The sequence below is a fragment of the Telmatherina bonti genome (assembly GCF_933228915.1).
Source record: "Telmatherina bonti genome assembly, chromosome: 19".
NCBI lineage: Eukaryota > Metazoa > Chordata > Actinopteri > Atheriniformes > Telmatherinidae > Telmatherina > Telmatherina bonti.
In genome coordinates, this window is record NC_136617.1 from 22,539,068 (window position 1) to 22,562,977 (window position 23,910).

Here is a 23,910-nt window from a genome sequence, read left to right on the forward strand (position 1 = left end):
CTGTAACGTAACCAGCAAGCTGTTCCTGCAAAGTCGCATGACGCTGACGTCACGAGGAATGCGGACTTCAGATGTTTTGTCGGGAATAATTGACCTGAAAATAATCTGGAAGACAACAATGCTTCGTTTTCTCTGCTGTTGCTGCTTCTCGGGCGATTCCTACAGCAACGAGGTATGTTCTGCTGAGTTTTCTCTCAACTTTTGTGGAGTTGTTCGAGTATCGTTTTAGTACTTGTTTTTTTTTTTTTTTTTTTTTTTTTTTTTTTTTAACTGTTGAAAAATAAACTACAAGCTTAAGTTCATTAAAAAGATTGGCAAAGTCAATGTGATCCCTGTTGGTTTAAATCTGTATGGGTTCAACTGGTGCCTAATTAGTGCTTTATATTTATTAATTACCAGTTAAAAATGATATTCTTTAAATATTTTTCTTTTGTTTTAGAGGCAGCCTCTTTTGTACCCCACACCACCATCTCCAGTAAATGGAGCTGAATCAGCCAGGAAAGCTCGTCCAGCACACAGTGGTAAGCCATCTGGGTATTTTCAACCTGTACTGAAGCCTGATGAGTTTTGGTTTCTTATGGTTTTATTTGTATGTGATTTCCTTTTGCATGACACTCAGATCCACAGACTGTGAAAAGGAGAGGAAGGCTGGTAATGAGAAGAGTGAATGTGCCTGAGCTGGATCGGAGGTTTGTGGACATGGCAGAGTCCTTTAATGGGCAACAGGAACGCTATGAGGCCATGCTCCTACACATCAGAAACTTGCAACAGAGCTTAGAAATGACTGGTGTTGATAACCTGGCTTTTGCTGTATGTGTAAGGAAGATCAGAGAAGAGCAGAGTGAGTCACAAACCTATAAATACAAGCATAGTGATAACAGATTCTCTTTATCCTTTTTGTTTGTGTCTTTTATGGTTTTTCTCTCTGTCTTTGCCTTCAGAAGCCACATACAGGGTTTCTCTCAGGATGAAGGGCTACGACTTCTCCCTCAGTTTTGTTCCTGTGGGTTTAGAGAGTGAGAAGGAGGAGGAACTACTGCCTCCAAGTCTGCGTCAGGCTCAGAAGGAAGTTAAAGGCATTTGTGAGAGTGCTAAGGCCACCATCTCAAAGGGTACCGCACTTCAGGAGCTTATTGGTTGGCTGCTTCGTGGCCAGGATCAAATGGCAGAGCAAGTCAAAGGGTCAGCAGAAACTTACCAAGAACAAAGAAGATTGAGTGAAAATCTGGAGGCAAACATAAGGGAAGTAAAGAGAGCAAAGGAGTTATCACAGGGATACAGGCAACAGGCTGGAAAAGTTCTCACTGAAGCTGCAGAGATAGCAGGGGCTCATCTGTAGTCCATATGCCTTTTTTAAAAGTTGTCTTTACCAGTAGCAGTACACGATGCTTACAAGAGTTAAGCACTCAAACAGAATTATTGCCTCTAAGGAATTGTGGGTTGATGGAGATACTGCTGTGCAGCCAGGCTGACTATCACAACTGATGTGAAACAAAGAAAAGTGGGATACTTGCCAGCTGCAACTAGCTGACCTTGTGGGTCAACATGGGTCTGATATCACAGGGTTTCATCTGGATTAATGTATGCACAAAAATCACCAAAAAGGTTGAAAATATGCTGTCTCTACAAGTCAGTATGTCATGTGGTTTTTGTTGTTGTTGTTTATTTCACAAGATCTCAAATGAGTGCTTTCAGTTATATCTCCTGATTTACATCTCACTAATTTAGTTCTATTTGAACCTTCCCCAGGTTCTACAAAGTGTCTACATGTGTTTTTCATTAATTTCCACACTTACTCTTACAATTAATACATGTACTTTATGTACAGTATGCAGCACTTTTTCCTTTACATTCACACATCGATGAGCATATTGGCTTCAGTGTGGGCTTAGTGTCTTGCCTTAGGGCATTGAACTGCTGACCTTCTAGTTGGAAGACAACGATTCTACAAGCTTAGCCCCATCCCCTTTATAAAAAATGTAAATAAACAAAACAGTGGTTCAGTCTCTGTGTATTCATTTTTTATTCATGAGTCGTGAAACAACAGGCTGCTTTGCACAGACGTTCAGACCTTTCAGGCTCCCAGATTACTGGAGACATAAAACACCATGGTGGGCCATCTCTGCATAATTGGGTATCATTTCAAGTCTCTTATATGGCAATTTTTCATCTTGAGAACAGCTTTTGTCCTTAATTATTAACCTTGTTTTGTTTTTGTCTCACTTTGCTTGTTTTACTTCCTTTTATGGAAGATTTTTAGTTGCTTTTAAATTTTTATGGCTTTTGTGTCAACTTTTGTTTTAATGTTTTTTTTTTCATAATTCTTTATATCTTCATTTAGCAACATGGTTATTTTATTTTAAAAGTAAAAAAATGATATGGCTTTTGATTATCTCAATAGTAATTTTGTTACATTTCTTTTCAAGGATGTTTCACCTATCTGTTTGATAACATTTAAAGGAAATTCTCAATCTTTTTGTTGGAAGGCATTTTTCTGTGTTGTATTAGAATAATTTTTAATTCATTAACATCAATTTTTGGAGTTTTGTAGGCTTAAATGTTTTCCTTTTTTAACTATTTTTACACCTTTGTGCTGTTTTGATTTTTGGGTTTTGCATGTCCTTTTTTCAGTCCTTTTGTAACCATTCCTTCTTTGTGTGATCACTTGTATAGTCATGATGTGCTTAATTTGCATCTCTTTCTGGGATATATAATTTGTGTGAGATTTCCATGCTCCCAATGATTATCATTGTATATATAAAAAAATCCATAATATCAATAATTCCACCAACTAGCAGAAGAGGGCACTGCAGATTAGCTTCTAAACACATTCCCATGTTCTTTAGAGCGGTTTAAGAATATATCTCAGAAGATAGACAGATAGATGGATATTTTCTGTGTTTGGATATTTGTAATTAAATGCATTGATGTTTGGAAAACCTTGCTAGAATGAGCCATTGTTATTGGATTTGTTGATAAATTAACAAGTGTCGCACATTAAAGTCTAAGGATAGAGCTGGATAAAGTTAACTAAAGCAGGGCTACTGATAGGAGATTTGCTGCAGTTATGTATTTGTTGATAAGTGTTAACATTTAGAAGGAGCAGATGTGCAGCTCATTCACAGAAGCCCTGTTATACTTATTAATTAAAAACTGCAGTTTTTGCAGTCCCAGCAGACAAACACATGGTTTTATGCCATCTTGATTATACTTTTTTTTTTTAAAAAAAATCCCTTGTAAAGTGCTCCTGTATTATTAAACAGAGACTTTAATAGAGCACTTACAAATGGTTTTAGCTTGAAGTGTATAGGTACAATGAAACGGCACACCTTAATTAAAAGTTAAATTTGATAATTATACAATCTAAAGATACACACACACACACACACACACACACATATATATATATATATATATATATATATGTATATATGTGTGTGTGTGTGTGTGTGTGTGCGTGTATGTATATATAAAATCAATATTTTATCCAAAGAACTTATAACTATTTTGTTTCACCATTATCTCTGAAGTCATTACAATTTTATTTTCAGTTTACATAGGCATCACATAGTATTCTAATTTAAAAAGAAGTGCAAAGTTCTCATGACTGAAAATATTTCAAAATATATAAATCAATATATATCTGCAAACAATATCACAATATGGTTAGTTAAGAATACAATGGATCACTTGCTGTCAAAGAGCAGCGGCTGACTGCGACAACCTACAGTGCTTGTGGAAATTATCGAGGTGCTGTCAAATAAGTCTAACGTGATTGGACAATATATTTAAAGGGCGTGACTGGTATACATACACTACTGTGTCATTGGTCAGAAATCCTGTCATTCATTAGAGACCGAGTCCTGCCGTTTGGTGGTAGTCTGAGTGGAGAAAGTAATGAAGATGGAAGGAGGTGATAGTGTTGAAATATTGGGGAGCTTTATGGAGTAGCCAGGTGATAGCCCTTTACTCGTCTCGTTGGAACGATAGAGGACGGTGATACCAAGAAATTGACAGATAGCATGCCGGTAAGTAAAGCGCACCTTCATGAGTTCACTTTGCGCCTTGTCTTAGCCGAGCTAGCTAACTAGCTAATCTGAATGCAGTCACGGTGACAGCTCTAAGTCATTCAGCAAGCCCTGACGGCGGAGGATTTATTTACACTCTTTAGCTGATGCCGCTTAAAAAATACACTGAACTGAGTGACCAGGAGCACCACTGTTTTCCACTTAGCTTCAGTCACGTTGAACACAAAACACGGGTTGTATGTTAATTATCATTGGCAAACTCTGTTTCGTGGCTGAGCTTATGTATTGAAGTAGTTGTAATGGAAGCCAGAAGCTATAAAAGACTTTAAACGTAATAGGGTTACGTGTTTTGTTTTGTTTTTTTAGTTCCACTTTAATAAAAAGGTATTTCTGGGTAAAAGAACAGACTTTGTACTTGACTGCACGGTAGCAGCTATGTGGGTGTGTTCCTGTTAAGATTCCTCAGGTGATCTCTCTGTCAGATAAAGAAAGACAACTAAAGACTAGTGTCTAAGATAATTCACTGTTTGGATTTATGAATTTGTTTGTATGTATGCATGTATACATATATAGACGGATATGTGTGCGTGTTCCAGCTACTCCAAGAGTTTTCTGTATTTGGGGACTTACTCAACTTACAGCTCTATAGTCTAAGATGTCATTGTTTGTTTTTACCCTCAGAGTCCTTTCCATAAAGGCTTCCAGATGTGTGTAAATTAGACTATTTTAAGCTTAATTCACAGGTTGCCCTTTCCTTCCCATACATGTTTGTCTTTGTCTTTGACATGAGGGAGAGGCATTGCCTTTAGCTGTTAATGGGTTCATTGAGTGAGTGATTGTGGACTGTTAAGTTGGTGTCACTGGGGTGTGGATGCCATGAAAGTAAGCATTGGCTTATTAATATGGGCATCCATGTTTGTCAGTGTCTTAGGCCACTTAATGCTTTTTGACAATAAAGCACAGAAGGTCACAGAGCAGGAAGATTGTGCAGGCTGCACTGTCATCTGGCCTCACAAATAGTCACCCATGCATGAGGATTCATGAAATATCCTGGCAAGTTGAGCAGTCCCTCTGATTTTGCACCAAATTCTGCATGCATAAAATACAGCAAATTGACTTACCCTAGGATGCAGCACACTTAATGCTAACTAACCTTTTGATAAAACAAGGTTATAATTGTAAATGAGAAGTTGTTCTTAACTGATTTTACCTGGTTAAATAAAAGTTAAATAAGTAAAAATAAACAAAACAAGCTTCTAATCTGCCTTTTAGGTGGTATTTGAAGTGGAACATTAAGTGACTTGTCTATTTATGACAAATGGAGAGAAAAAAGTGGGAAGAAGATGGAGTGTTATAATTGTTACTCATGGTCTCCTCAGGCACAGTTGCTTCAGGAAGATAGGGAATTGAAGGGACAAAGATGCATCATTGGCTTACAGGCAACCGAGAAGGGTGCGTAGGCTGCTATAAGAGGATTCTTTCCTGTCAGATCGCTCTATTTGTCTTCCTCAACACCAAAAACCACACACACAAGTCACACAGTCTGTCATATCTACTTAGCCACAGGCTGCTTTCCTTTTTACACATGTGTGCATGGAAGAGAAAGAAAACAGAAGCACAGTGCGCCCCCTCCCCCTAACCCTTCTAGCTATAAGCAACCTGCTTTTGTATAAGACCTTTGGGGAGAGCAAAGAGGGCAGGGATGATGCAACAGGGTTAACCACAGGCAAAGATCGTTCAAATAAAGAAGATGACTCTAGACAGTATGAAAAAGGAGTGAAACTGCTGTTGAGAGAGGTCAAAATAAAATGATAAAGTTGTTTGGGGTGGTGTAAACTGCTCTCAGAAGGTGGGAATGGTGAACAGGTGAGGTCAGGGCATGTTAGTTTCTTTCCTTTTTCACTACAGTGATGGGGCTTAGCCTACACCTTTACTTGGACTCCCCAACATTGTAAAAATTGCTCACCAGCTCTTTCATCCATTTAGGTTGCAATAGTCTTGCAATCATGCGCAAAACCTGCTGACACTGTTTTGAATTTGGGTAGAGGCGAATTGCTGTAGTAGCTGGTCTTTACATTATTTCCCAAATTTGAAAAGCTTTTAGTTGTTTGTGGTCATATGGCTTTAATCAGCACTCTAGATGTTGCAAGTATAGATTCATAAAGCTTATTGAATCCCCTTTTTTATCCTTGTTTTATTGTAACAATAATTGTGAAGGCCTAGAATTGAAAGTGTCACTGTCATTATGTCACGCATACTAGTAGCTTGATGCAGCGTCACCCTGCACCACAGGAAAAAGCAGCTGGGGCAGCTTGGCCACTAACAAAACCTCCCACTTCACTCTTTTCTCTGTTTTTCTTTCTTCCCCCTCTTTAAGCCTTCATTCTTATTGGTCTACTCACTTCCTCATCAAAAGAAGTTTCCTAAAATATGTGTGTAATAGGAAGTGAGATAATCAACAGGGAGGGGTTGTGAATGTGTGTGGATGTCACACTGATCCATTCTCACTGGTACTTGCTTCGGTTTTCTGCCAGCGTTCAGGTACAGGAATCCTCTTTCTTCACTACTGAGCACTGGAGGACAGCTGTTTTATCAATGTGGTTTTTCCTAATCATCCATGCAAAGGCTCTGGTGAGGTATCGTACGTCTACTTCAGGTGTGTGTTTTGTCAGAACATGCAAGCACACAACAAGGATTACAGTAGGAATGCAAGCAGAAAGACTTGTTTGTGTTGGAAGAAGTCTTTAGAAGGAGGAGTCAAAATAAGCTCATTTAGATGGACAGCCCAGTGCGTGTTGCTGTGTTTGAGAGTTTAAGATGGTGTCGTAAGTGTAAGTTTAGAGGCAGTGAGCTGTCAACTTTAGCTAGTTCACAGGAACAGGTTTGTCAACTAGGCATTGAAGAAACACACTTACAGCATTTATTTGTGCAATGCATGACGTGTTCTCTGTCACTCTGTGACAAGAAGCTGGTTTCAGTAGAGCTTTGCATCAGTGAAACCTTCAGGGAGTCCCATTTAGGCTGCTTAATATGTCAGTTATATTCCTTGAGTTTGTCTGGATGTAAGGGAGGAGGGTGTTTGTGTCATTGCTTACATTGTGTATTTCTTAGATGCTGGAAGGTTGCCACCTGGCCAGCACAGATCGAAGCCTAATGAACTCCTGTTTTTTATTTACCTTACATCCTTACTTCTATTGAGTTTACCCACCCCTCGGGTTGTTAAAAACTCACCCTTCTTTTCTTCCGTCTAAATATCTGCCAAATCAAATGCAATAACTTAGCCATGAAATCTGCTTAAATCTTGATCTTTAATGGTGTTGCTGATAAGGTTAAAAATAATATTTATACCACTTTATGTTTTTATTTAACGCCTTAGTTGATGCTGGTTCATTTCAGTTAAGTGTCCCAAACATTTAGGCTACCCCATTAACAAAAGACAGAAAAAAAGCACGTTTCAGCACAACTGTGAGCAGCGCTGTTACTTTTGATTACTTTGAATTTTACAGGCATTGTTTCCCAACCTAATAATAAAGAGGGTAGTTGGTGTTCATTTCTGTCTTCTTCTACTTCTTCACCTGTATCTTTATCTCTACCTTCTATGGATCATATACATGGTTTCTACCTCCTCTATCCATCATGCTGTGCAGTTTGTCTGCAACATTGACATCTGTCAGGCATCTCCTCATTCATCACTTGAACGAGTTATTGCTTGTTCTCGTCCACCCTGCTCATGTACTTGTTTCTTGCTGGTTTTTTAATGTTTGTCAGAAACAAGCACCTGTTATTCAGTGTGGTTTTGCAGTACTTAAGAAACTCACCAGCTGCATGATTTGCGCATTTTACTTCCTCTCTATTGATGTCTGTCATAATGTGAAACTCCATAATAGAGTAACTAATGGGCCTGACCAAGATGGAAGACAAACGTGCCTAATAACATAATTACACAATTGAGTGTACTTCCAGTGTCATTAGTTTTTCAGTTTTACTCCAGAAAATGAATCTGCCTGTTTGCAGTGCAGGAGTAGAGTTCAGAAGTCAGTATTATAGACTGTTTGTGTTGCTTTTGCATGTGGTCTGAAACATTTCAAATCTACTTAAATCTGTCTTATGTGTGTAAGTAGATACAGTGATTGATTAATACTGTTCAAAGTTCTTTAAGAAATGGTGTCATTGATGGAGCATGCCTAATTGTATTCCCTACTATAATGGTTTTGATTTGGAAATCTAAGCATGATCAGCAAAGATGAAATGATTAATATTAACAATGATTAAATTCCCTATTAGTGCTTTGACATGTCAAAATGTATCCCTTGAAATAGGCCAGTTTTCTGACAAGTGATACCAAGTTTTCAGTTGCTTTACCTTAGTTTCTTTCTGCTTCTTTGGTCAAAAGCAAATGTATCACACAGGTAGGCGGCATGACGAGCAGATGCCAATTTTAAATGTTGCTTGCATCCAAATGACAAGCCACAGCCTATTCAGATTACATGCCCAGACATCACCATGGACAAAGTTTTACAGGTTAGGAGTCACTCTGTAGGAGGAAATCCTTCCTCCAACAAGACTGACTCATCCACACTGTAATCACAATAATTAGTCTGTCAGTCCAGCTAGCCTTTATTATAAGGCGTGTGGTGCCTTTCCATAGTGATGTTCTTATTGTTGCCTTCATCAGTGTGAAAGAACAGAAAAAGAGACTATCACAAAGGACTAATTTCTCTAAATGGAGGCTATTCTGCTTTATCCTCCCCTATTTCATGAGTCACTGACTCCCCTCCCCCTTTGTCATTCCTGTCATTGGTACAGTCCATAAATAGACACCTGGCTGTGATGGAGGGACCATGCAGCAGAGTGAAACAAAATGAAGCATGTGGATGCATTAAAAGATAAATCCAGAGGCTGAAGAGTAGTACAAAGAGAAATGATGTACTGGAGGCAGATAGATGTGTGTGTGGTGGTGGGGTAAAATCAACCAAAAACAAATTTGTTTTAATAAACAAGCATGTTTGTGATATATTCATGCTTGTGGTGACATTTATGAGCATTTTTGCAATGTACAAATTTGTCTTCTAATGTATTTGTCTGGAGCCCCTTCATCGCTATGAAATGCCTCTTTTGCTGCCAGCCTGGTTTGAAAGTTGAAAGGTTAATACGCTTTAAGAAGAAGAGACAAAGAGTGTGCGTCAGTGCTTGTGCACATGACCATGTCTAATGCATTCAGTGAAAGTCTTTAAAGATTGAAATCATACCTTCATGTTTCTAAAACTGAGCATGTTTCTTCATGACAAGTGCTCACAGAGAAGGAAACTTTCCTCCCCCTTTGTTTTTCTCATCCTGCATCACCAGACATACCAAACATGGACTTTCTGCATTCAGCAGCTAATTTAGCCATGCATTTGCTGTTGTGTAGCGCAGACACGACACAGACACAGTGCGCTTTCCAAAACAGATCATCCATCAGAGGCAGAGAGATGGTGTCCTTGTGCTAAGCAGAAAATGCACGTCTTGGGCCAAGTCCCATCATATGTTGATAGTCTAAAGGTGGTGATTCTACTCTTTCTAAAATCAGTTGGAAAATGGTTCGAGTTTTATCAAGGCACACTCTCTTCACTTTGCATCTGTCAAATGATGACAAGTCTGCTATTTGCTTTTCCTGGATACTGTTATGTTATGGCAGAACCTTACAGAAGGCTCAGACATGCTTTCTGGCTTGTTTGTGTCTGTGCGACACAAAACAATCTGAGGAATTCTTAATATTTTCATTTAAGAAGGGAACACTGTCCACTTTGTCATATAATACAAGAAAGGGCTGGATATTGCATTTCAGGAGTGTATTTGATAATACTTACTAGCCATATAAATGGCTGTGTTGGTCACTCAATTAGTTTTGATTTAATCTGAAATGCATTACCACTGGATGAATTGTTATGATGTTTGAGGTCCTGAGATATGAATCCCAATAACTTTGCAGTTCTTGAAACTCTTTCCCCGATCTTTTCCATGATGTCAAATATGCTTATATTTGTGTCATGCCCCGCAACAAACAGGCAGATCCTCATGACATGTGGTACAGATGTACTCTTCTGGATGGCTGTTAGTGATTTTTTAACGTTATTTATTTTACTACAATTAGGTCAAAATCTTCATTCAGTACTTAGTTTATGTATAAGTATATTCCTGTCATTCTTAGCTGTGTACTGCTAATTAGCAAATGCTTGCAGCATTTAACACACTAATATCAGAAAATGTGCGTTGGCATTTGGCTTTAAGCACAGCTGTCTCACTGTGCTTGTTGTGTGGCTTTAGGCTTTTGTCTTGTCCTGTAAACATGAACAGTGATGTTACTTGAAAAGGGTGAATGTTCTGCTATATGGATAACTAATCTACTAGTGAAGTACTGATTTAACCCAAAGTCTGTAAAATCGCCTTTTCTTTTGCAGCAGTCAAGCTGAGAAGACATTGAGCAAACACTGTTGTTTATCTTCTTAACCCCATACTGTCAAAATGTATTGATTTGTTTTGCTCTTTGACTCTGTCATGCCAAAGCTATAGGAGGCTTTACTACAGACTTGTAAAAATTAGAAGGTAGCATGCACAGTCATGAGAATAAACAAGAAAAGAGAAGGTACTAATACATTAATAACAAGTGCTTTGATGAATAACAAGTATTAAAAACACATCTAACATGGATGGAGCATAGTTTGATGAAAATATAAACTGTGAGGATGTGCATCTGTCTCAATTTATAAACATCTGAATGGTACAGTCGTGTATATTTCTCATCAACAGTTCAACAGTGAACCTAGCCAAGGTGTTTTGTGTGGGTGATGTTAGATTTTTTCCAGCTGAAGTTGATAAAGTGCTTGCTGCAGAGGTGTGTGTCTGAAGAGGCAAATGGGAGGAAAGCGAGGGGGAGTGATAGACTTCTGAAGTATTGAAGCCCGGAGCGTGTACATTTACAGCATGTAGACTTCGACCACAAGACTCTTTGCTGTTTTTAAATAGATGTTTTTTTTTGTTTTTTTTTTTATCAAAAGGATCTCTTATAATAGAATGCTTGGAAAAAAAAAAAAGAAAAAAAAAAGCTTCCTTCAAGCTGTGATTGCTTGAGTATCTTTGCACCAATGACTAAAACGTGTATTTATGAAGCATTTCTTTCTCTCATAGGTAGAGGTGACTCCACTGCAGATGAGGGAACATGTTGGCTATGGACCAAGGAGTGGTGGAAGAATGGCTGTCAGAATTTAAGGTACTGCTTTATTTATTCTCCATCCTTGTACCTGTTTATGCAGTTTGAAAACACACTCAACCGTGATTTGTATGCAGTACATTTTTGCGCTGCTCCTTCTTTTTGACAGAATTTATTTCACTCACATAAACAAACACACTCTCTGAAGTACTTTGTTCACATCAAATTGCATGCTCCCACTCAAACAGGAGCACCCACTGGTACGTGGCTGGTACCAAAGCCACAGCTTGGAGAAGAATACTAATAATGGAGAAAATGAGATTTTTCTGTGTAAATGTATGACAACCAGTGCCCACCTCCCTGTTTGAGTGGCTTCCTTTTTTTTTTTTTTTTTTTTTTTCTTTTCTTTTTTTTTCCCCCTTCTTCCAAACAACCCTGTTTCTATGCCACTTATTCCAGTTCCTGGTCGCAGAGAAGCTGGAGGCTGTCCCAGCTATTGTCCCAGTCATCAGACCATTTCAGGGTCAACATGGAAAGACATACTCATGTTTAAATTCACTCCTAGGGACAGTCGAGTTATCAGTGAACCTAAAAACATATGTTATCAAAAGTGTAATGAAATTTGGCAGATGTCTTGAATCATTCATGCGTTGTGTTTTTAATTTTTTTTGGTGTATCAATCCTTAAATGTTTCTGTTTCAGACTCTGCCTGACAGTGCTGTCTCCACCTATGCTGCGTCATTAAAAGACAAAGGTGCCCTGGTCCCTGCACTCTACAAGGTTATCCGAGAGAACTACAGCGATGTATGTACACATATACAGTAAATAATCTCTTTACTCATTAACATGGTAAAATTGGCTTTTTGGTTTTTCTTTTAAAGACCAATATAATGCATTGCCAATTTTTTTTAACCATTTTAAGGCAAATGTGTCATTTGAGTCTCATTTGAGAGGTAATTGTTCTATAATTTTCAGACCATTTTGACCAGTTCGAATAGAAAAAAATAAGATTTTCATTTGTGTGAGGGTTAGGTTTTGTTTTTATTTATTTTCCTCTCTTACAGATTGCTACACATTTATATTTAATAATAAGAAAATGTAATTTAATCAGTTTTATGCAGTAACTTACCAAGTCTAAATACTTTTGCAATGGCTCAAAAATGAATATTTTACACTAGGGGTGCATCTAACTCTTTAATTTGAGACTACAAATAATCACATTAAGATGTTTTTTTAGATGTCAGGTTTTATTGCTGCCATTTGTTTTACTGTATGTACACAGAGGGGAGATGGGAAGGCTCCTTCTTTCAACATGGACTACTTGGTTATTCTGGCCAGTAAACAAGGCCTGGAAGGATACTGACTCAGTTTATACACATATTTATTTCACCAGTTTACTCCAAACTGAGCTTTAACAGTAAAATATGGGAATTTGTTGATATATTTTTTGCCTTGTCTTGGACATTTGGCTTTGCAGCAAGACTGGTTTTGGGTTGGATGATACTGAACAGTGGATGTTTGTGATTCATCTTTACTTGGAGTAATTATCATTTCCTGCAATGCTTTGCATAATCTCAATAAAAAGCAAAACATTGCTTTAAATGTTGCATATGGAACCTGTTTACACATTGCAGTTGTGTAAACAACAAAACAATGTTCAACTAAAGAGTCAAAATGTCTGACCTTAAAACACCAAATCTTAACTTTAAAGTTTCTTTTTTTATGGTATGTTTTCAATATTGCTGTTTTATCGACTCACAAACACAATTTCACACACATCTGGTTGTTGCTCCAACTTGCAAATCTGTCATGCTAATGACCCCCCCCCCCCCCCCCTGCACTGCTTTTATTATATTTTAATCTGAGATCACTAATGAGCCATACATATAAAATTCATTATATCTGAGCTGCTGCTGATTTTCACAGCTTAATGATGTTTGGATTTTTCTGTTTCACAGCTGCTGGAGCCAGTGTGTCACCAGTTGTTTGAATTTTACCGGAGTGGTTTGCCGCAGCTGCAGCGATTTACGCTACAGTTCCTGCCAGAGCTCCTGTGGAGCCTCCTGTCAGTCAGTGCTGCCAGAGACCCCCACACCTCCGGCTGCATTGAAGCCCTGCTGCTGGGCATTTACAACCTGGTAAGAGAAAACATGAAGCGATTGCATTTTGCTAACAAATGATTGTCATTATGTTATGACTAGCAGAGAGTTGTTCTTCTTAAAAAAAAAACAAACTTTAATTTCAAAGCAAAGGTACTTAAATGGAAAGTCCTTGATCCTTAGTGATTAAGTATTAAAATACAGTTCCAATGTTGGGTGTCTTAACTGCTGAAATACTTTTGGGATTTGTGTCATGGGATATGGAAAGCTTCTTTTTACAATTTTTGCCTTGCTAGAAAGTGATCTTTCATGAGTAACAGGAAGCAAGGGTAAAAAATAGAGGAACTGAAACCCTATGACACTGCACCTTGCAGTGTCCATTATCTTCTCACTGAGATATGCCATCACTATTAATTATTAAAGTGTGTAGAGTACCATTTTCATCCACTTTGGGTCTAAATTCTCTATCAGCAAAGTGCATTGTCTCTCAGCTTCCCTTCCGAGTACCAGAATAGGTCAGCTGTCACTCGTCATACTGACTGACCTCTAATAATCTGTTTGGCATTAACATGCACACAGGGGACACAAAGACCCTGAGAGTTTTCTGTGTGTGTGTTCACACATTGTGCACAAAGATAAGTAAACACACACCAACCGATTAGGCAGGGAAACGAGCCCCTGAGGTCTATGCACAAACACCCACACATAACAGATGAGTGTGATGGAAGAGATCAGAGCACATGTTGAGATTTAGAGCACTGAAGGGGAGAGAAGGAAAAAAACTTGTTTTCCTCACCAAGAAAAACATTTTTTCTTTCTTTTCCTGTCTTTCTTTTTAACAGGAAATAGTTGATAAAGATGGACAAAGTAAAGTATTATCTTTCACCGTCCCTTCCCTCTCCAAACCCTCTGTGTACCACGAGGTGAGCATGTCTACATGCAAACTTGCTTAACCTGCATTTGCTGGTATCGGGTCACGTAAACTTAACTTTGCCTCTTCAGCCTTCAGCTATTGGCTCCATGGCACTTACGGAAGGCGCTCTAGCCAATCACGGCTTGAGCAGGGTGGTGTACAGCGGGCCACACCTCCAGAGGGAAACCTTTACAGCGCAGAACAGGTAAGAGCTTTTAAATTTTTTTTTAATGCACTGAGCCATCACATGAATTGTGATGGTTTTAAATGGAGGTTTCCTGGTAACAGGAAGCCAGTCTCTGTTATGCAGTAGTCAACATCAGCCAGTAACTAGAAATAGAAAGCACGCCAAAGAGGATGATCAGCTTGATGGAAACACTGTCATTGTTATTATTTCTAAATCAGGCCATGCTTTAGCTTTGAACTACACAATGTTTAGTCCCGACACTGGCCGTCAACTACAATATTAGACAACCTAAAAATAAATCCATAAAGGCTTTAGTGTTTGTGTCTTTAGCTGCTGGCAGAGCCCGTTATTTTATGTATGATGCACTTGCCTCAGTGATAGCCTCTGGCGGTTCTCTTTCTTGTTTTCTTTCTTTCTTGCTTGCTTTCTTGTTTCTTAAAGTTGTAATGTGGCTATGAGGGTTTCTTGAATTTATCTATCTCTAAAAGAACTGGAGGTCATGATGTCTTGACTGGAATGCTCCCAGATTTTCTTAGTACTGATATCATAGACTGGCTGGATAGTAGAGATAAGATAAGATAAGATAAGATAAGACTTTATTTATCTCACAGTGGAGAAATTCACTGTTACATAGGCTCTCAGAAACAACAAGGAGGGTGCAAATAGTAATGAAAGGTGCAAACAAAGTAGATAGTGCAAATGGGTAGTAAATAATAATAATAATAATAAAAATAAAAAATATAACTAAAATCCACTACGAGTTAAAAAAATCTAAAGAACAAGCAAAACGAGCAAAATGCTATATACAATGCACATTAAAGATGTGATATACAATATATATATAATATATATTTATATAGAAGATATATACATCTGTCTATACATACGAGATAAACATCTGCATCTGCACTATTTACACAGTGCATAGTAGGTCTTTTATTCTGTTTTTAAGTGTATTTACGTGGCAAAAAAAAAAAATTGGTCGCTTCAGTCAGACAGATTTTAATCTTAATCTCTTCAATGCGTCTGTAACTGTTGTGCGTGTTCTTGTTTCTCTTTTTTGTGGGTTTGTAACTACACAGAATTTTATTTAAACTAATGAGAATTCAGCCCTAATCTGTTTTAAGTTAGACTTGACATTTTGTTATGTATTTGGACAGAACTTGCTCCTTTTTATTTTTATTTTATTTTATTTTTTACTGTGTGTGTTATTAAGGTTCGAGGTGCTGACCTTCCTGTTGCTGTGCTACAACGCTGCTCTCAGCTACATGACCTCTACCTCCCTGCAGTCCCTCTGCCAGCTAAGCTCCAGGTAAAGGGAGAGGCAAGCTTTCATAAGGATTTCTTAATGTGATGTAGCATTTGTGGAGCACTTCACTTGAAGACATATTACAAACAAATGCACAAATACTTCAGGCTTTTACTGTGATTTCATAGCTGACGTGTAAATTAAGACTGCTTCCACACACATACACTCTGGTTTGCAAGCAATTGCTTATCTGATCCTCTTATAGACTTTACTGCCAGTGAGGGCCAAGATACCGCTATTTGGCAAAGAGCTGCGATGTAAACACATCCTGGCTCAGTGATTTTGATAATCTGCCAACTGCAGCTGAGCATTGGTCTGATGAACCCAGACAGTTCACAATGTGACAGCTGTGTATAGTTTCTGCCAGTTAGAAATGGGCAAGTTTTACACATTTTAGTTCATTCTTCTGTAGGATGTAGGATAGCTACTTGATAATAAACTATCTGCAGTTAAATTTCAAGCATGAGGGAAATGTAGATTGTTTTATAAGTGCATGATAAAGAACTTGCAAGAAACTGCAATAATAAAGCTTTTAACCAAATGGCCCGGTGGTGTGGTTTTTCTGCTTCATTGTTTCACTGATGTCCTCTAATCCAGTGTTTCTCAATTCCTGTCCTGAAGCACCCCTGCCCTGCATGTTTTATAGGCAACACTACCTTAACACACCTGAATGAAATAAAGGGGCTCATTAACAGACTGTGAAGAACTTGAAAAGGAAGTTAAAAAATCTGGCTCAGGTGTTTTGGAGGAGGATCATGTCTAAAACAGGCAGGGTAGGGGGTCCTGAGGACTGGAATTTAGAAACACTGCTCTAATCTGTTCTCCTTTTTAGAGTTTGCATATGCGGTTACCCACGGCAACAGATGCGGCGCTACAAAGGCATTAGCACGCGCCTGACAGTCACATCAGAGTTTCTGGTACAGCTCATCACGGGGATCCACTATGCTCTGTGAGTGCTTACAAATAAGGACACACACACATAGAACCAGAGAAATTCAACACTGCCACCCTGCTACAATTTGTCTTTTCTCTTAAGTGTACACACTATTTTAAATTCAGCTACCTGCTGGATCCTGTTATAGCAACATCCATTCATATAGAGGCCATGGTTCTGGTTTTATCAGCCAAATGTTGTGATGTAGCTAAATGAGCTGTTGATTAATTTGTCTGCCAGCAACTTTAAACCTGTGGCTGATCAGTCACATTGATCCTTTTTCTCTCAAATAACCCCAGTCTTTGATTGCACTGAGATAATTTTGCCTTAATGCTTTAATAGAGTACCAATTAACATTTACTGCTTCACATTTCAGGAAAGATTTGACACTATTAACCACAAAGAAGCAGCATGTGACCTAAACAAGTGATTTCTTAAAAGAATACTTCATTTGTGCTGATTAATGGGTACTTTCCACACAGCTCTTTTTATAACTCTTATTATATTCTTCTTTTTTTTGGTTTAGGAATCTGCTTGCAATACATGAAAGGGGCATTTGTTATCTCTGCCTCGTTTTCTCAAATGCTTAGCTTTATTACCAATCATCAATTTACCTAATGTGTAGATTGTTGAAAATTTTTAACTTGTGTTCATGGGTGAACTACTTAGCTGACTATGCACACAGTCTGTGCAAAACTTTGTTTGCATTTCATTTATCAAGTTTAAAAATCAGGTAGCAATTACATTTTAATCTCATAAGTGAAGTTATTAGTATGATGTCAAGTGTGCAATCGACCCTTCAAATTCAATACAACTACATGGAGAAGAGCTAACTGAAACAAGTTTTTCAAGATGCAATCTCAAAATCAACTTTCAAAAACATATGTGTACTGCATACTGTTTGAGTACCTATGTGTGTTTCTGCCTCTGTGTAGGTGTAATGGTGAAGTTGAACTGGGATCCAAAGCACTGGATGATGTTCTGTATCGAGCCCAGCTTGAGTTGTTCCCTGAAGCTCTATTGGTGGGTGCAATATTTTTCTTTCACTATCAAATCTTTCTTTACTCTGTGTTTTTTTTTTTTTAGCCTTTGCATGTGTGTGAAAGAGGGCATGTGATTGAGTCGCACATGCTGACCTTTGATCTTGGATTCATGCTCAGCACAGTGTGCTGTATTGTGTTGCTCTCTGTGTGTCAGCAACTGCGAGCAGCGCGTAATCCCTCTAGATTATTTACATGCTTTCCCCTCTGCTCGGTTTAGCTGTAATCCTTGAGGCCCAGGGAGTAGAGGATTGAATCTGGTAAGCTCACAGCATTACTATACAAATCAAGGTGTGCTCCACCAACTCTATCAAAATACACAACATTTCAATTATTACTAGTGCAAATGTCAGTGGAAATGTCTGTTTTTGGAATAAAGGAAGAGCTTTGTGGGCACCTGTCACATTGGCAAACAATACATTGTTGAAGAATAATCTTTTTCAGCTTTGTGCAGTGCTTTTATGATGTCTGCTGGTGCAGGTGACTCATAGCTTAGCATAACTTGATGACGTGTCCTTCATGAGACCAGTGTGCTGCAACATTCTAGACAAAAGACATGTTGTGTTGCAACGTCATGCTGTCGAACTCATGATGAGCGATCGTTGTTACATGATCAAGTGCAGGATCAGCATATTTAGCAAGAGCAGAATTATTACATAAAGGCATTGTGAAAAACAAAGCCTTTTAAAATACTTGTATACTACCTCGCAGAGATTTATTGATGTAATAGACTCAGTTGCATGAGAAGAAAATTGTGTACTTAAATCCTTTTGCTATGATCTGTGTCTGACCTAGGCTTGAGTGATTGGGTGGAGAATCTATGAATGCAGCTGTTATAAATCTGCTGACTGATGTTAATGCCCTGTCAATATCAATGAAAAGTAATTTATATATACCATCGTTTTACAGTGGAAATTATACTGATGCTGGTAAAAATGGTAAAATTTCGAATTACAAGGAATTGAAGTTGGTAGCAAATGTATGTTCACAGATTGAACAAAAGATTAGACTAGTGGTGTATGAGGCTTATCAGCAGGCAGCAGATGCAGGGCTGCTTTTAAACCTTCTAGAGAGCTAGTGAAATTCCTGGGTACCTGGCAATCCTATTAACTTCTGGCATCCTCTCAAGTAGTAAATGTGTACCTCATCACTTCAGGTGGGTAATGCCATCAAGTCATCACTACATGGTGCAGCACTGAAGAGTAATAACAAGGAGGGTGCACGAAGTATCCAGGTGGAGATCACACCCACCTCCTCCAGGATCTCCCGAAATGCCGTCACCTCCCTCTCTATACGTGGGCACCGCTGGAAGAGACACGGTGAGATGCATACACAGGGGAAAAAAGCCAAACTGAGATGGAGAATTAGTGATACAGGACTTTTTATATACTTCTGTTTGGGTTTCTCAAAGACAAACTTTTTAGTTTTACTCCAAAGGAGAGGAAGCAAAATATTTATATCTCCATTATTCATTTACTCCTCTCATAAAGACACTGTTCATCAGCTATTCATCATTCAATCCTTAAAGTTTTTTGGGGTTTTTTTCCCCTTGTTTTTTTTTGTTTATGTGTCTGGCAGGGACATCATCCTATTTGGATAGATCACAAGATGTTTGTTAGAGAATATTTTATCTATGCCAAAAAATGAGTTTCCATTTGTTACATTTTGTATAGACTACTGAGTTTATCTGTTATTAAATCTTGAGGTCTGTTCAGAGTCAATGATTGTGGCTTAGAATTACAAGAGATCAGCTCTCTGTTCCCTCTGCACAGATAAGTCAGGTAAATTGCAGCCTTCAGCATGTTTAATAAGTAGGTTTAATTTTAAGCCAACACCCATTTTGCTCTGTTGTAGCAGAGCCTGTAAGAGCAGCTTTCTTCTGTTAAGAGCTTTTCTTGTGAGCAGAATATAAAATACATCAAATATGGATTAAGTAGGGATGAGTGGTGATCTATCATCTATTGTGCTCATATTCATCTCCATCCAGCATTTATTTTGTGTTGTATTTTGTTCACTATAATTTTTTTGTTTTATATTTTTCTGTCATTACATTTATTTTCTTTATCTTGTGTCTCTGTGGTCATGTGTGCCTGTGCACATGACCGTCTTTTTGTCTTCCATGTCTGTGTGCATGAAATGTCTGTCCATTTTTGTGTGTGGGTGTATGTGTCTGTATTGGTCCAAAATTCCCCCCCACCCCACTTGGTCCCCCTCACCAGAGTCCTCGGAGGTGAGTGTAGACAATGAAGCTGCGCTGGGGGGCGTGGCCATCCCCGAGATCAGTGTGACTGGCGTAAGCGGCGAGCGCATGGCCAACGGAGATTCCCTGCGGCCACGCACCGACGGCCGCACCCAACTTGACGGCGACACATTGGGTGCCTCTCCCGAGGTCAGCTTGGACCACCGAAGTCATGACTCCACTACTCGGAGTCAGGAGGTCAGGAGGCAGAAGTCTGTGAGGCGAATGGTGGAGAATGAGGGTTCTGGGTCGGCCTCCACAGGGAGGAGCCAGTACTAAAGTCCTCTCCCTCCTTCCCCCTGCCCCACTCCCGGGGTAACCTAGGTAACCATGTGTGGCGGGGCGTGGTCTGAAAAAGCTGCATGATGACTTCCCCTTTTACCTTCCGTGCTGGGCTCCACCACCCTCTTGCCTAATTGCACTTATTCCTATCATCTGTCTGTCCATGGTCATTCATTCATTTCCACTCTCCTTTGTGGCTAAAGCTTCCTCATTAAAATCACCTGCTGAAATCCCTTAAGGTCAAATGAATTATTAAAGATCCTGCTGAATAACAAATCAATAACCTCATAAAAAATGCATTTAAAGTGTGTGACTGAATCATTAAGGCTAATTGGTGTGTTTCAAGTAAAATTAAGCTCATCTTATATAAGAGGTGATAAAAAGCAGGTTTCTGAACAAGTACTCTAAAAGAATATATCATATTCTTTTCTCCAATCTATATCTGTTCAGGTCCATGTTAACTCAAGACTTCTGGTTACAAACGGCATGTCCTGATGACCTAAAATGACGAAGCCTACAAAACCTCTGATAAAATAAACCGCTGTTGTTTTTAAAGATTTCCTGGGAGGGTGGGTGGAGGTGGTATGCACATCTTGAATATACCTCCTAACCTTTTTTAATGCCGGTGAAATCTGACTTGAACAGGGCCTTCCTTTCCGTTTATCAGAGGTGCACTGATATCCTGTTACAGTGATAGCAGCACATCAGACATATTTCTGATTATGCAGGTTGCCTGTTACATGGATGTGGATGCCTGCCTTTAGAAAAAGTGGGACACATTCCTATGTGTTTGTCTGTGATTAGAGATAATGAAGAAAAACAAGCAATTATGCACAGATCTGTGCTTCGTTTGCCTTCCTCTTCTTTTCCTTTGTGGGCTCTCCAAGGCTTTTTCTATTTATCACTGTTCCCTCTTTCCTTTGGGAGAAAACGTGGACTCTGCCTCTAAATTACTGGCTGTTTTCTCACAGCGCTGCTTGTTATCCTAACACATGTTCTAGGAACTTACATTGCCTTGTCAGGTGGTGGGACATCCCTGTTAGGTAAACTTGCAGTGTGAAGGCGCCATCTGCTGGATAATTATTGACCTTCTCTGTCATTCAGCTGCAGTTTAATGCAAGAAATTTTATAAACGGCATCTTTTTCTTTTCTTTGTAACTTAAGTGGATTACTCATACTGGATGACAGATTAGGTTGTTTTTAATTTGGTTTTGTTCATGTTGTTTACACAACTCCATGTCTCCATGTATCTGCCTTACAGACGCAGTGGATTTGGGTTCCCCGGATGAGCTGATGGATATCTCAGAAGTGGATGAAGGAGTTTGGCCTAGTGGGTCAGGTCCTGATATGACCCCGCCCTCCATCATGATTAGCAACAGCATCACGACCTTGAACCTGGGGGCCAAGGCCATGAAGAAGTGTCGGCTCGGTGGGCGCAGCAGCAAGGACAAGGAGGCGGGGCCTTTAACAACGGGCCGGGCTGCCAGCGAGAGCGCAGAGCTGTCTGTCAAGCGACTAACGCTCACTTCTAGCCAGTCGGTCCCCAGAGCGGGCGCTCTCACCAGCCTGACGCGTACTGCCAGCGCCGTCTTCTCTCGCTCCTTTGAGCAGGTGGCCAGTGGTAATGCCCCTCCTGCCAGCAACCACACAGCCTCTGAGGCGGGTCGCTATTCCTGCAGCCTGCAGGAGGAAGGGATGGGATACCTGAGTCCCACTCCAAACCACACGCAGCGCTCCCCTAGCATTAGTGTGCATCTTGGCTCTGACCTTTAAACCCTTTATAACTCCTGACTATATGGACCCTCATCTCTGATCCTGTGACCCTGTACCTGTGATCTGGAACTCTAAGCCATGCCAACAACAATGGACCACAACCATATGAACAAACACTCCCACTGTTTTTTCATCGCTCCATTTTAGATGTCTTAAAGTCTTTGTGCTGTAAACTGGCCTGCTGCCCTTCTTCGTTCAACCATCCAAAGCTCCCTCAGCTTTTCTCCCCCCTGCAGAATCTCCTCTCAGCTTGATGGAGGCAGGGTGTCAGGGAGACCACTTCCAGCATCACTGACTCTAGAAGCTAAGGCAGGACAAAACTGCTACCATTTGGAGTTTCCTGTCACAACAGGATGCACCTAAAATCAGTACTAAAAAAAAAACTGTGGGAAAAGAGTCTGGAAATAATTTAACTGGTATTTGCTGTCCTGCATGGCTTTTCCATACATCCATCTTTACTTCGCCCTGGTGTCTAAGGGCAGGTGTACTGTACGTGTGAGCATGTATGGGTGTGGGTCTGTGAGTTTGTGTGTGAGCAAATGGTTTTTAGAAAAAGGCTGCTGATTGATACAGTGAACAAGGTGATTCTCTTAGTTGGAACAAGTGTTTCTACAACTTTTTTAAAAAATATTGGTAAATCCCTTCCCTTAGCAATACAGAACTATCAAAGTCAGTATTTTCTCATTTTTGGGTTGATTGCCTAAACTGTCTACAGTTATAAGCAAGCTTCTTAAAAGTAAATCTTCTTTCTTCTTGACAAAGAAACCACTAAATAATTAACCAGTGTGAAGAGAATTTGGTCTGTATGTTTACAGTTGCACAGTATTGTCATCATGACAAAGAAGCAATACTTTCAACGTGCTCCTCGAGCGCCTTCCTTATTTGCCATATATTGATGGCAGAAGTTAAAATCCAGCTTCTTACAAATGGCAAGGATATGATGTAGTTAAGGATTGAATTTTGCACACGGACAAGCAAACAAGTTGTTTTCTAATGGTATTTTCTTATAACAAATTTGAATCTCAAATAGTATTTTTCTGAGACATTGTGCTTTGTTGCTCCATGAAGATTCCTTCTTGGCTTTTACATGTTGCCACCCCAGCAACTGTCTGCCACATACTTCTAGGCATCTTAACTTACACCAGTTTAATTAAAATACTCAATTTTAAACCTCTTGAGTGTCAGCTAGACTCAAACTGTAACTGAATCGTTTCTTGTGCAGCAGTAGGAGTACATCTGGGGCAACAAGGCATTTTCCCTGATTTCTAATCAACCCACCATTCCAGATGTTTTTAGTACTTAAGTGATGTATTTTCTGCCTCCCTTCTTGCTTTTTATTACATCATGTTGCAAGACATGATCTGATACCAAGAAAAGAGTAAAACTCAAACCATCTACCATCTGCTACATCTGATGTCCTTAATCAAGCATTCATGCTGCTCCAAACCCTCAAAGAAATTTGTACTCTGATGTCTGTGTACTATAGCTGAGTGTCTGTAGCTTGGTGGGACAAAACCAATCATGTTTCTTTGTACGTGGGTTTATAGTGAATGGCTAAGCTGTTTTACATCATACTCTGTTCTACTAAAGTTGATTATATTGGCCTTCCTTTGTCTGAAAATAACTCACTGCTACAATGTCTGGGAATAAAGTGTTTCTATATTTCATTTGTCTGCTTAATATTTTCTCTTTCAGCTGTGGAAGGAGTTGAGCTTTAAACCATGTCAGTATATCTACATATATAGTTAGTATTATATTTTTCTTTTACACAAACTACACAAATGTCATAAATATCTAGATTTTAAAAAAAAAACTCAGCATGTTGTTTAGAAAATGTAAATTTCTAGAACATGAAAAGTATGTTCATTAGGAAATATACTGGATAAAGGAGTTTAATAACTGACTGAATTTGTCTAG

General features: G+C 39.1%; 1 protein-coding gene across 2 annotated transcripts; it reads left to right on the forward strand.

Moving 5' to 3' along the window:
- The first annotated feature begins 3,894 nt into the window (after positions 1 to 3,894).
- Positions 3,895 to 23,632, forward strand: hycc1 (hyccin PI4KA lipid kinase complex subunit 1). Of its 2 annotated transcripts, XM_079258338.1 has the most exons (12): positions 3,895 to 4,028; positions 11,196 to 11,277; positions 11,920 to 12,021; positions 13,176 to 13,355; positions 14,159 to 14,239; positions 14,319 to 14,434; positions 15,633 to 15,728; positions 16,558 to 16,674; positions 17,595 to 17,682; positions 18,856 to 19,018; positions 19,919 to 20,262; positions 21,482 to 21,615. In XM_079258338.1, exons 2-11 carry the CDS (start codon positions 11,227 to 11,229, stop codon positions 20,215 to 20,217), a joined length of 1,293 nt encoding a protein of 430 aa, XP_079114464.1. In that variant the 5' UTR covers positions 3,895 to 4,028; positions 11,196 to 11,226; the 3' UTR covers positions 20,218 to 20,262; positions 21,482 to 21,615. The 2 variants fall into 2 exon arrangements, with proteins under 2 accessions (XP_079114464.1, XP_079114465.1); XM_079258339.1 differs by lacking the exon at positions 19,919 to 20,262 and having other exon boundaries at positions 21,482 to 23,632.
- The last annotated feature ends 278 nt before the right edge of the window (positions 23,633 to 23,910 follow it).